Source organism: Malania oleifera, chromosome 1 (assembly GCF_029873635.1).
Source record: "Malania oleifera isolate guangnan ecotype guangnan chromosome 1, ASM2987363v1, whole genome shotgun sequence".
Classification (NCBI taxonomy): domain Eukaryota; kingdom Viridiplantae; phylum Streptophyta; class Magnoliopsida; order Santalales; family Ximeniaceae; genus Malania; species Malania oleifera.
This window is the reverse complement of record NC_080417.1, coordinates 83,226,270-83,237,198: the sequence shown is the minus strand read 5'-3', so window position 1 is coordinate 83,237,198 and position 10,929 is coordinate 83,226,270. Positions and strand designations below refer to the sequence as shown.

General features: G+C 32.6%; 1 protein-coding gene across 3 annotated transcripts; it reads right to left on the bottom strand.

Moving 5' to 3' along the window:
• Positions 1–6,687: 6,687 nt before the first annotated feature.
• LOC131155593 (uncharacterized) lies at positions 6,688–10,717 on the bottom strand. Of its 3 annotated transcripts, XM_058108834.1 has the most exons (6): positions 10,493–10,709; positions 10,371–10,388; positions 10,168–10,225; positions 9,288–9,381; positions 7,876–7,980; positions 6,688–7,061 (listed from the first exon to the last, which is right to left on the bottom strand). In XM_058108834.1, exons 1-6 carry the CDS (start codon positions 10,560–10,562, stop codon positions 7,026–7,028), a joined length of 381 nt encoding a protein of 126 aa, XP_057964817.1. In that variant the 5' UTR covers positions 10,563–10,709; the 3' UTR covers positions 6,688–7,025. The 3 variants fall into 3 exon arrangements, with proteins under 3 accessions (XP_057964817.1, XP_057964833.1, XP_057964825.1); XM_058108850.1 differs by lacking the exon at positions 10,371–10,388 and having other exon boundaries at positions 10,493–10,717; XM_058108842.1 differs by lacking the exon at positions 10,371–10,388 and having other exon boundaries at positions 10,168–10,228; positions 10,493–10,716.
• Positions 10,718–10,929: the final 212 nt, after the last annotated feature.

Sequence of the window (10,929 nt, the reverse complement as noted above, 5' to 3'; positions counted from 1 at the left end):
CTATTATGTTTACATTACTCTTATGGTAGTATTTATATTGTAGTTTATAATTATTAGTTTATTATTATGATATTTTAGTATTATCATTAGTTTATATGGTATTTTTAAGTATTTAAGTTCGCATTATATGTTTATTATGAATTATATGGTATTATTACTATATTTAGTATCATTTATTAGGGTATTTTTTTTTAGTATTTTAACATATAGGGTACTACTTCATATAGTATCTTTAGGATATTTGGTATTACCTATTAGGGTGTTTTCAGTACTTTCCACATACTATGTATTATTTTTATTTTATTTTTATTTTATTTTATTTTTTAGTATCTTTAGTATGGTTGTATATATGATATTTTATTACCCATTTTGACATTTGTAATATTTTAGTAGTTGTTGATTATCTTATTAATATGTATTAAAACCTCCCATACTAGTATTTTCCTATAAAAAATTTATATATAATTTCAAAAATTTGGGAGTGTATTTTCTTAAATATTTTTTATTTTAATCCCTATGATTTTATTGCTGGGGTATGAGCCTTCGGGCATCACGTACCTTAAGCTCTGAGGGAATATATGTATATATATTATATGTATTTATTTATTTATTTTTTTTATGTGTATTTATAAATTCATAAAAATGAGTAATGTAAAGACTTATTAGATTAACTTAGGGATAATTTCAAATTAATTAGGTACCGTTCGTAAGAACGGGCGCGCAGGGGGTGCTTGTACCTTCCCCTCGCGTAACCGAACTCCCGAGCCTAACTCTGGTAACATAGACTCACTCTACCCCTAACGGGGTAGTAATCATGTGTTCTAACCACACTAAAAGGTTAGTGGCGACTCCGACATTCCAATATTTTCCCTTGAATATTAAAAATAATTTTAATTTCGCCGCCCGGGGCACACGCGCTCCTGGGACGTCGCGACAGAGTGTATAAAAAACAAACATTGACGGTCACAAAATCTATTCATGTAGTGTTCGATGAGTCAAATCCCTTCTCTAAAAGAACTGATGAAGATGAAATTAAATTAAACAAGGAACTATAAGAACTATCAATTCAGAATGATTCAGAAAAGAAAAATGAACTTAAAGAACCATCCATTGAAATTGATCAAACTACAAATGTGGTTAATGAACCACCTAGAGAATGGAAATACATAAAGAATCATCCCATAGATCAAATAATTGGAGAACCATTATGTGAAGTATCCACTCGCTCCTCTCTTAGGAACATGGTTTGTCATTTTGCATTTCTATCTGAAGAAGAACCTATGAATGTGAATGAAGCTATAGAGGATGAATCTTGGGCGTTGTCCATGCAAGAAGAATTAAATCAATTTGAAAGAAACAAAGTATGGACTTTAGTTCCCAGACCACAGGGTAAGTCAATCATAGGGACCAAATGGATATATAAGAATAAGAAAGATGAACATGGAGTAGTTGTGGGAAATAAGGCTAGATTAGTAGCTCAAGGATATAATTAAGAAGAAGGTATAGATTTTGAAGAAACATTTGCCCCTGTAGCTAGGATGGAAGTCATACGAATGCTATTAGCATATGCAACTTTTAAGGATTTTAAGCTATATCAAATGGACGTCAAAAGCACATTTTTAAATGGCTACATAAATGAAGAAGTGTATGTAGAATAACCCCCAGGTTCTGAAAATCATAAGAATCCAGATCATGTTTATAGACTGACAAAAGCCTTGTACGGTTTAAAGCAAGCTCCTAGAGCTTGGTATGAAAGGCTAAGCGGTTTTCTATTAGAAAATGGATTTATAAGAGGAAAGATAGATACAACCCTATTCATAAAGTCTAAGAAATATGATATTCTCCTAGTGCAAGTATATGTAGATGACATCATATTTGGTGCTACAGATAAAGAATTGTGTAATGAATTTGCTAGTACCATGCAAAATGAATTTGAGATGAGCATGATGGGAGAACTAATTTTTTTCCTAGGACTTCAGATCAAACAAGCAAGTCATGGAATATTCATAAATCAATCAAAGTATATTAGAGACCTCCTCAAAAAGTTTAATATGGAAGATGGAAAAATACTAGGTACACCTATGAGCACTTCATTGAAATTAGATAAAGATGAACAAGGTATACCAGTAGATGTCAAACTATAACGTGGAATGATAGGTAGCTTGTTATACTTGACTGCTAGTAGACCAGATATAATGTTTAGTGTATGTTTGTGCGCAAGATTTCAGTCTGCTCCAAAAGTGTTTCATTTGCTAGCTGTTAAACAGATACTTAGATATTTGATAGGAACAATGGATATTGGGTTATGGTATCCTAAGTACACATCCTTTGAAATTCTTAGCTATTCAGATGCTGATTTCGCAGGTAGCAAAGTTGATAGGAAGAGCATTAGTGGTCCTTGTCATTTCTTAGGACACTCCTTGGTCTCTTGGTTTTCCAAGAAACAAAATTCAGTTGCACTTTCCATAGCTGAGGCTGAATACATAGCGGCAGGTAGTTGTTGTGCTCAAACGCTTTACATGAAGCAACAACTGAAGGATTTTGGATTAAGCTATGTTACAATCCCTATAAGATGCGATAATACGAGTGCAATAAATATTTCAAAGAATCCCATATTACATTCACGAACTAAGCACATAGAAATACGACATCATTTTCTTCGTGACCATGTACAAAAAAGGGATGTAAGACTAGAATTTGTATGCACAGATGAACAATGGGTAGATATATTCATGAAACCACTTGCGGAGGATAGGTTTATTCAAATTAGACCTGAATTAGGTCTCATGCATAGTCAAGAGGATGCCTAGAATCATGTTAGATGATATAATTCAGGGGGAGCAATATCACTTAATAATCATCACTTGGTATTTGCATTACTCAATATTTGGTATCAACAATTGGACACATTTCAAAATCGTAAGATTTCTAAGGGGAGAAGAGCATAAGGGTATGTTTATTCATGATTTATTTGTTTACGCCTTTTTGTTGATGTCAAAATGGGGAGAAAAATAGGAGCAAAAATGATAACACACAAAAATAAAATCAGAAGCAAAGAAAAATTGTTCTTGCAGTTATGCAAATGGTGAGATATACAAAAAGGGAAAAATCTAGCATCTTCATCATGAGAATATTTCATATCTCATTTGGATTCAAGCTAAATATTGTGTATATGAATATGAGCATATTGTCATTTACTGATTGTTTGATGCATTAATTGAGGGGGAGTCTTGTTAGGTTTAACCCATTATATAGTTTTGCTCGTGCATTTGTCATCATCAAAAAGGAGGAGATTATTGACTCTATGAGTCCAATCTTGTTTTGATAATGACAAATCACTTGGTATTTGATCTGTGCATTGAGTTTGTGAACATGAATTATATTAAGCATTCACGGAAAGATAACGAGTTACGGAAACATTCATGTAAAGTTTACAAATCTTGGAAAGCATCATGGAACTCAAAGAGTATTAGAATCAAGATGCAAGAGGAAAAGTTCAATAATATCTTGGGAATGGGTATTTAGAACTCATGTACTATGATTTAATTTGAGGCTCAATATAACTTAAAATGATTTTAGGATTCATGCATTTAATGTACATCATTAGGAAACTCTCATGGACTTAGAAATGTTTTCAAAATCATGAAAAATATGTTTTTTAAAAGACCCAAGAAAAGGAGCAAAGCATATTTTTAAATTAGAAAATAAAATTTGAGAAAAAAAGGACTTCGGTAGCCTGAACTCAACCTCAGGCACCTGAAGATTTTCTTCGGTTGCCTGAAGATTAAGTACGGTAGCTAGAAGAATTAAATGGGAAAGACGGAACCTGGCCGAGGCTCTTCGGTCGCCTGACCCTAGAACCTCAGGTGCCTGAAGTCACCACTTCGGTCACCTAACCCTGTGTTCCAACGTGATTTTTCAAGGCTTAAGGAACTTCGGTCACCTGGACTTTTACCCTCAGGCGCCTGAAGTCGTGGGAATGTTAAAAACGTGTTTTTTATTAAAAGAACTTGCGAGCTATCTTATTGATCCAATGATTGAGATCAATCCTAAGGGTTATACACTATATATACTGATTATCTAAACCCTAGAAAGAAGCTAAGACACACAACAAGAAAAAACACATCTCATTGCAAGATTTGAGAAAACCCTAGAGCTGATTGTCTGCACTTCAATCTTCTACCATCTTCTTTGGGAAAATCTCTTCTGAAAATCAAAGGGCATTCTTTCATTCAACTGAAGTTGAATCCAGTATTGAGGTTTGATCTTCCAAGCTATTATTTTTCAAGAACCTCTCATCTCATTACGTGTTTTTCTTGATTATCATTAGAAAGAGGTTTTGATCTTGAGTGTGCATACACGTATAAAAGTTGCTTTTTGAAAAGATCATTTCTTGAGAAAGTCTTGTTAGCTCAGTTGATTGATTTTTGATTCAAGAGTATATAAATATACATATATATATTGTTCATACGGCTTTTTATTGAAAAACCTAGTTTGATTAAAAGATTGAACCTTGAAAGAAACTTTGTGATTTTTATTGAGTTTGTATTCAAGTCAAAGTTTTTGTTAAATTGCTCACATCAAACATACTTGTGCATCTTTATAAAGTGAATCAAGAACCCTAGTTGACTCCAAGGCATTTCAAATATCTCCTTACTTGGGAGTTTTTTGATTGAATAAGATCTTATGTGTTGAAGCATATCATACATCAAACGATTGTATCGTTTTTCATGCATTCATGAGCTTCAAGTTATATCATATGTTAATGTGTTAGGAAATTGAATTGTACTGACAAGCTTTCATTAAAAGCATTGTTTTGAGTGTTGTTTTTCAGATTTTATTGTATACACGGTTTGTTGTGTGAACCAGTGTGTGAGGAGAGAGTTGTATCTCTTGTAAGCAGCGGAGTACGAGGAAGCTGTGCCTCTTGTAAGCAGCGGATTGTAAGGGAAGCTCCGTACCACTTTAAGGAGTAGGTTTTTAGTGAATCGTTGAGTGGTTTCTCAAGGCAAGGACGTAGGCCAAGTCGGCTGAACCTCGTAAAACTGCGTTTGTCCTCTCTCTTCCCTTCACTCTTTATTTTCAACATTGCATTTAAATTGTGTATATTGCATGCATAGATTGAATAGTCGTACACATACATAATTGAGTAACAAGACATTGTTGATAAATTTATAAGAAGAGTTTAAAAGGTAACTAAGTGCCTTAGAATTTTTTTCAATACCCAATTCACCCCCCCTCCCCCCTCTTGGGATTACACTTGATTCAACAATATTTATATATGTATATTAAATGCGTAAGTATATAGGTATATATTTAATATTATCACATTTCTATATCTTTATATATGTGTGTGTGTGTGTGCGCATGTGTGTTTGTGTGTATTTAGGTTTGTTAGTATATGTATTTATATATTTTTTATATGTACATGTATGTGTATGTATATTAGCATACACACACACAAACAAAATTGGTAGTATACCACTTTGGACTCTAGGAGTAGATAGTGGATCACAAAATTGATAGTAACTAATTAGTTGTTCTAATCTCACCTCGGAAAACATAGGTTACTAGCAACTTCATTGACATATTTTTGACCCATATCTCATCCCCCAATTCCAAATTCAAAATTTTTGTCATTAGCGTTGAGGGGCTTTGAAAATTCACCAAGATAGAGTGAGCTACTAGGACATGTTGACAACTTCCATCCTTATATTACAAAAATAAGATACAATCTTACGCTTGAAAATTAATAGATGAAAGGATAGGTCAAAATTGGAAACCTAATTATAGTTTTTTTCAAACGTTCTTCTAAAGTGATATATAAGTCGCCTAATTTCCCTCACTATTAAATGAAGTGGCATAACCTAATCCACTAGAAAAACTACAAAAATTCAAGGGAAAAGAAGTTACCTCTACTTGACAATACTAACATAGGCAAACATACTCACGGTCTCTTTTAATATTTTCTCCAACTAGAGAAAAGGCCCATAAAACATTGGCCTCAAAATTAGTGGGTATATGATGAGGGTAAATATTACCTTTACAAACAAGGCTTGAGAGTAAACTATAGTACTTATCAATATCTTAATGTCTATGATCTTATTTATTGTAGATTTTACTCTTAATTGCTCTTTTGTGATACAATGCTATAAAAGCACCTCCTTCCCATTCCACAAAAGGTACATCTCTAATTTCGTGGACAAAAAGATTATTTTTAAGGTTTTGACACCGTCGTCTCTCTCTCTCTCGCAAACACAAATGCATAACACACATGTTTAGCACACATGCACACATTTCAATTAAATATCATAAGGGCATAGAAATAAAAACAAACACTAACATATGCCATACTCTTAAATGGAGGCAAATTAACTACTTGTCAGTACCCATTGAAGTGGGAACATAGTATAATGAGTAACTGAAGAAAACATTTCATCAAATTTTTTTAACCCTCTTCTTAGGAGTAAATCTTGTGTCATATCTTTGAAAGGTTAAGCTCACAACACAAGCTAATTTACCGAATCCGTATTCTTTTGTCATATGTTAATTGCAGGACCCCTTATTTGGGAGTAAAATAATAAACCCCCTAGGCTAAGGCCCAGTTCTTTATTTTTTTTCACCTTATTTCTATGATAATTAATAAGAATTATAAAGTGGTGGTGCAAATAAAAACTAGAATACACATTGAGTAATGACTTTTATCAATCCAATTGAATGAGTATATATAGGATATACAACAACCCCCAACAAGATTTAACAAGCCCTTATAAATGAAGCTTTTCCCTTCCCATATATACTCAACAAAATATTCTAACATTCATAATACCTAGTTTCAAAAAGGTTTGTTTGATTATTGCATCCAGACTTCAATTCCATCATCTATGTCCTTATGCGTTAGAATCTCGTCGGTAAAGCATTCAAATATTGAATAGTTGTACTGCCTCTCCTTGGTATTGGGAAGAAAATCAAGGTTTCTTAACCATTCATCTGTTTCGTTCGAGTGATGACGAAATGCCAGCTTCCTAACTATTGACAATGGCTATGTAGCCAAATAACACCTGATGAAATTTGGATGTCAGATATGAAACGATGAAAGAATGAAGCATCACTAAGTATAGCCACAAGAAAAAAAAAAAAAATAAGGGAAGGAGAAAAAGAGAAGGGCAAGGTGCGGTAGCGGCGGTGGTGGGGGCTGAGAGGTGGGTGGTGGCAGGAAGGCAGTGGAAGCATTGGAGCTTCGAAATACCTATCTGACTAGTATGAGCAGAGAAGCTCATTAGTCTCTTGGCACTTCCCTGGTTGCAAAGATTGCTAGCCATACAGAGCCCCCACTTCATTTCCCCTTTATCTCTTATTTTAGTTTTTTTATTTTTTATTTTCATTTTTTTTCTACTTTACTTTTTTTTTTTTTTATGTTTTTATAAATTAGCATTGGAGTGTGTATGTATAGCTTTTCAATTTCTTAAGTCTACATAGAAAATGTTTGCATAGCTCTATTTCAAGTTTCCAATTCCATGCTACAACATCAATTAAGGATGAGGATTGGAACTCAAGAAAATGAAAAGGGCCTACACAATTTCTTTAAAAATGATTTCCATTAAATATATATATATAATTTTTCAAAATTTAAATTAAAAATTTTGTATATGTTTGATGTGTTTAAATTTATTTTTAATTTTTATAAACTAAAATGTTATTTTTTACTGTTGTAAATGTTAGCATATGTTTGAGGAAAACACCTACTCTAGGCTTGATGAATTGCATCATTGGTTTTTCATAATATAAGGAATTTGAGTGAAAGAAGGAAGCTGAGACCCGAGGATCAGGAGATAGCTACACTCCGATGCGGGTTAAAAGGGTTGTTTATTTTACCATGTGGTCGATTTTGCCACCATCTGGGCATTGCGATGCCATATCCGACTTGTGTTTTGTACTATATCCCATATTATGGGCATCAAGGTTGAAACCTAAATCATCCTGCATGAAGGAAAAGAGCCTTGTTACTATAAGAAGCACCAAAAGGAATTTATTTACAACATATAGCTATTATAAAAGAAATTAAGTGAATAGTGAAAATTGAAAATATAAAAATAACCAAGAGAAACTAAAGTGTGCACTAATTTTGATTGAGATTTAAAAAAATAAAAAAATATATTGTAAGTATAAGGCTCTATTTATCCTAATATTACCATAGCTAATTTATAAAGTTTGGAAATTTATATTTGGTTCAGTCTTACAACTCATCACTTTCTGTCTCTTCTTTGAGTTTTTATGTTATGTTATGTTATCTTTATTTTTTTATTTTTTATTTGTTTTTTCGCATTTAAGTGTATCTAAGTATTATAAGGTGTTAACAACACAAAATACTGTTAACACAATTGTTTCAAAAAAAAAACTGCTACACACATACACTCCTATTGAAAGTGTAAAAATCCTTGATTGCATTAATCAAATTTGCTTGTATTCTTTCCAACCCATATACTAATTAAGTCGGTTATGAGTGAGGCTCTTTCAGCTTTAAGCTAGTTTAGTCCACATAAACCCAATGATTTCAAAGCTAGGCACCTCATGGACTGGGCTGGGAACATTCTGCTCAAATCTACATAAATCAAAGGCCCCTACTTATCACTCCCAAAAGGCCAAGGTAAAACAATATCAAGTCAGTTTTACTAAATGATTGAAAAGAAATAGAACTAGAAATCATCAAACCTAATGTAACCAAAAGAACTGAACAAATGCATTAAGATTTTAATTTTATTTGTTTTTTTCTTCCAATTTCATTGTACGTTAGAAGGAAAATATTTGGCCACCCCATCAGATATCCTTGATTTATAACCCCAATCATGATTTTGAAACAATTCAAATATCTTAAGAACTTCATTAAGTAGGTTATGTATCAAACATTTGGAATTCTTCATGACACTAAGTAGATAAATGCAATTGCATTCTTTAACAAGTGATAGTTAACTTTCTCAAATCCATACCATTTGATCCTTGATATTTGTGTAGTTGTTTAGTTAAATTTAAATTTTTCAAAAGAGAAATGGCAGAGCACAAAATTTTGGAAGTTAAAAACAAAATATAATGTCTTTCAAGTTAGAAATTTTAGTATCAACAATGTAACATCCATCCTATCCTAAGACAGCCATAATAAATTTCAATATGTCCTCAAGAGTCATAATAGTGATTGTTTTCAAGGAAAAATGAAACTAACCTTACTTTTGAAAAGAGGCATAGATAGGAAAATTTATATCAAGTTAATTACAATGCTCATATAGTATCACCTTCCATTTCCAGGTGCTTGTTGCTTCTCTCACCATTGTTTCTGATAGATGAAACCATTTGCTAGAAGTCACTCCTCTCTGGAGTTGCCCCCAACTGCACCACACAAAGCAAAAACTATCAACCTCACTACTCAAACTATCCACTCTTCTTGCAGCGTAAAAGGAAAAGTTCATGAATACTCATAAATATCCCATTACCACATATAAAAAATCATCAAATCCACACATATCCTATGCATACTTGAAAAAAAAGAACAAAACAGAACAAAAAGAATAAACTGAAAGATTCCTTCTTCTTTTTTTCCTGGGGGGAAATGTAATGAAAAAAACTAAAGCAGTAGCAGAAACTTGCATCCCCTTGTCCATGCATCTTAGTGAATACTTAAAAACGAATGATATTTTTTATACATCCATGGAAACTAATATTGCTATGAAAAATAAAGTCAATGCATAGCATGCCAATAATATTAAATATAACTGGAAAGAAAATAAATATGCAACAAGATAAAAACAATTATTTTCCTTATGTAGTTCCACTTATTAAAAAATTATATGCTAGGTTCCTTTTTTAGTAGGAGCATTGTGGCAGAAAAAGCCTTCAATTTTGAGGATAAAGTGCTATGAAGCAAGGCTAGTTTTGAAGTGTACTTGATGCCAAATATCAAATCAAAATCCTACAATTTTGATTAATATTATATTATGTGTAATTTTTGACACCGTTTTTCCAAAATTCCATCATTGAAGAAAAAACCACTTATTATGAACCAAAAGGAAATGAAACATGAAAATAATGCAGATGCAACTTGAACACTTGTGCACTATTTGATTATGCTAAAAGTCATATCTTCCATTATGGAAAATAAAATCTTCAATCACTCACCATTTTTGTTTTTGTTCATTCTTTTGCACTTTTCTTGACATGGACACCTCATCGTGCACTGCTGCACCACAAATATTTATAGTTACAACCAATCGTAATGTAGAAACTTAAGAAGAGATATTGCACATATGAGATTAGAAGTACAGATTTAAAGAAAATACTGTAAATGTCTCTCCTCAGCTTAGAATCAACATGAAACCTACCAATAAAAGATGTCCAGCCTAGAAGTAATAATCACCATGAAGATTAGGCAAGGACTTGATTTACATACAAAAATTGAGCACGCGCTATTATTTTAAAAATATTTACATGGACGAAGCATTACCTTGCAGTGCAAGCGCACTTGATTGAAGAGCAAGCCACATGTTTTCGTGATGATAAGGAGAATACCCCATATTAGCAAATCAAGCTTGGATTCATCACTAAAATGAGTTCTAATGGTTAAATTGAAAATTTAAAGATCTTGTGGATCTCTTGGATGGAAAAGAGAGGAGAATCCACTAATCTAGAATATGAAGTTCAAAGTTGAGTTGCAATCAATAGTTTTGTGAAAGAAACTGCTTCAACTTGACGATTATATAGATGAGTAAAGGGGTGGTGGTAAAGTTGCATGTAACAAGGTGAGAACACCTGTAAAGTCTGAAGCAAATAGCTGTCAATCACCCAAAATGAACGACAAACTTTTAAGAATATCTAAGTGATTTATTTTTAAAAAACAATTTGATTAGCTGGAACACAATGTCAATTAAAGTTCCTTTATTA

Coding starts and splice junctions, on each gene's coding strand:
- LOC131155593 (XM_058108834.1), bottom strand. CDS start 10,562: ATGGGGTATTCTCCTTATCATCACGAAAACATGTGGCTTGCTCTTCAA. Junction 9,382..10,167: donor AATGAACAAAAACAAAAATG/GTGAGTGATTGA, acceptor TGTGTGGTGCAG/TTGGGGGCAACTCCAGAGAG. Junction 7,981..9,287: donor CAAGCACCTGGAAATGGAAG/GTGATACTATAT, acceptor TCCTTCATGCAG/GATGATTTAGGTTTCAACCT.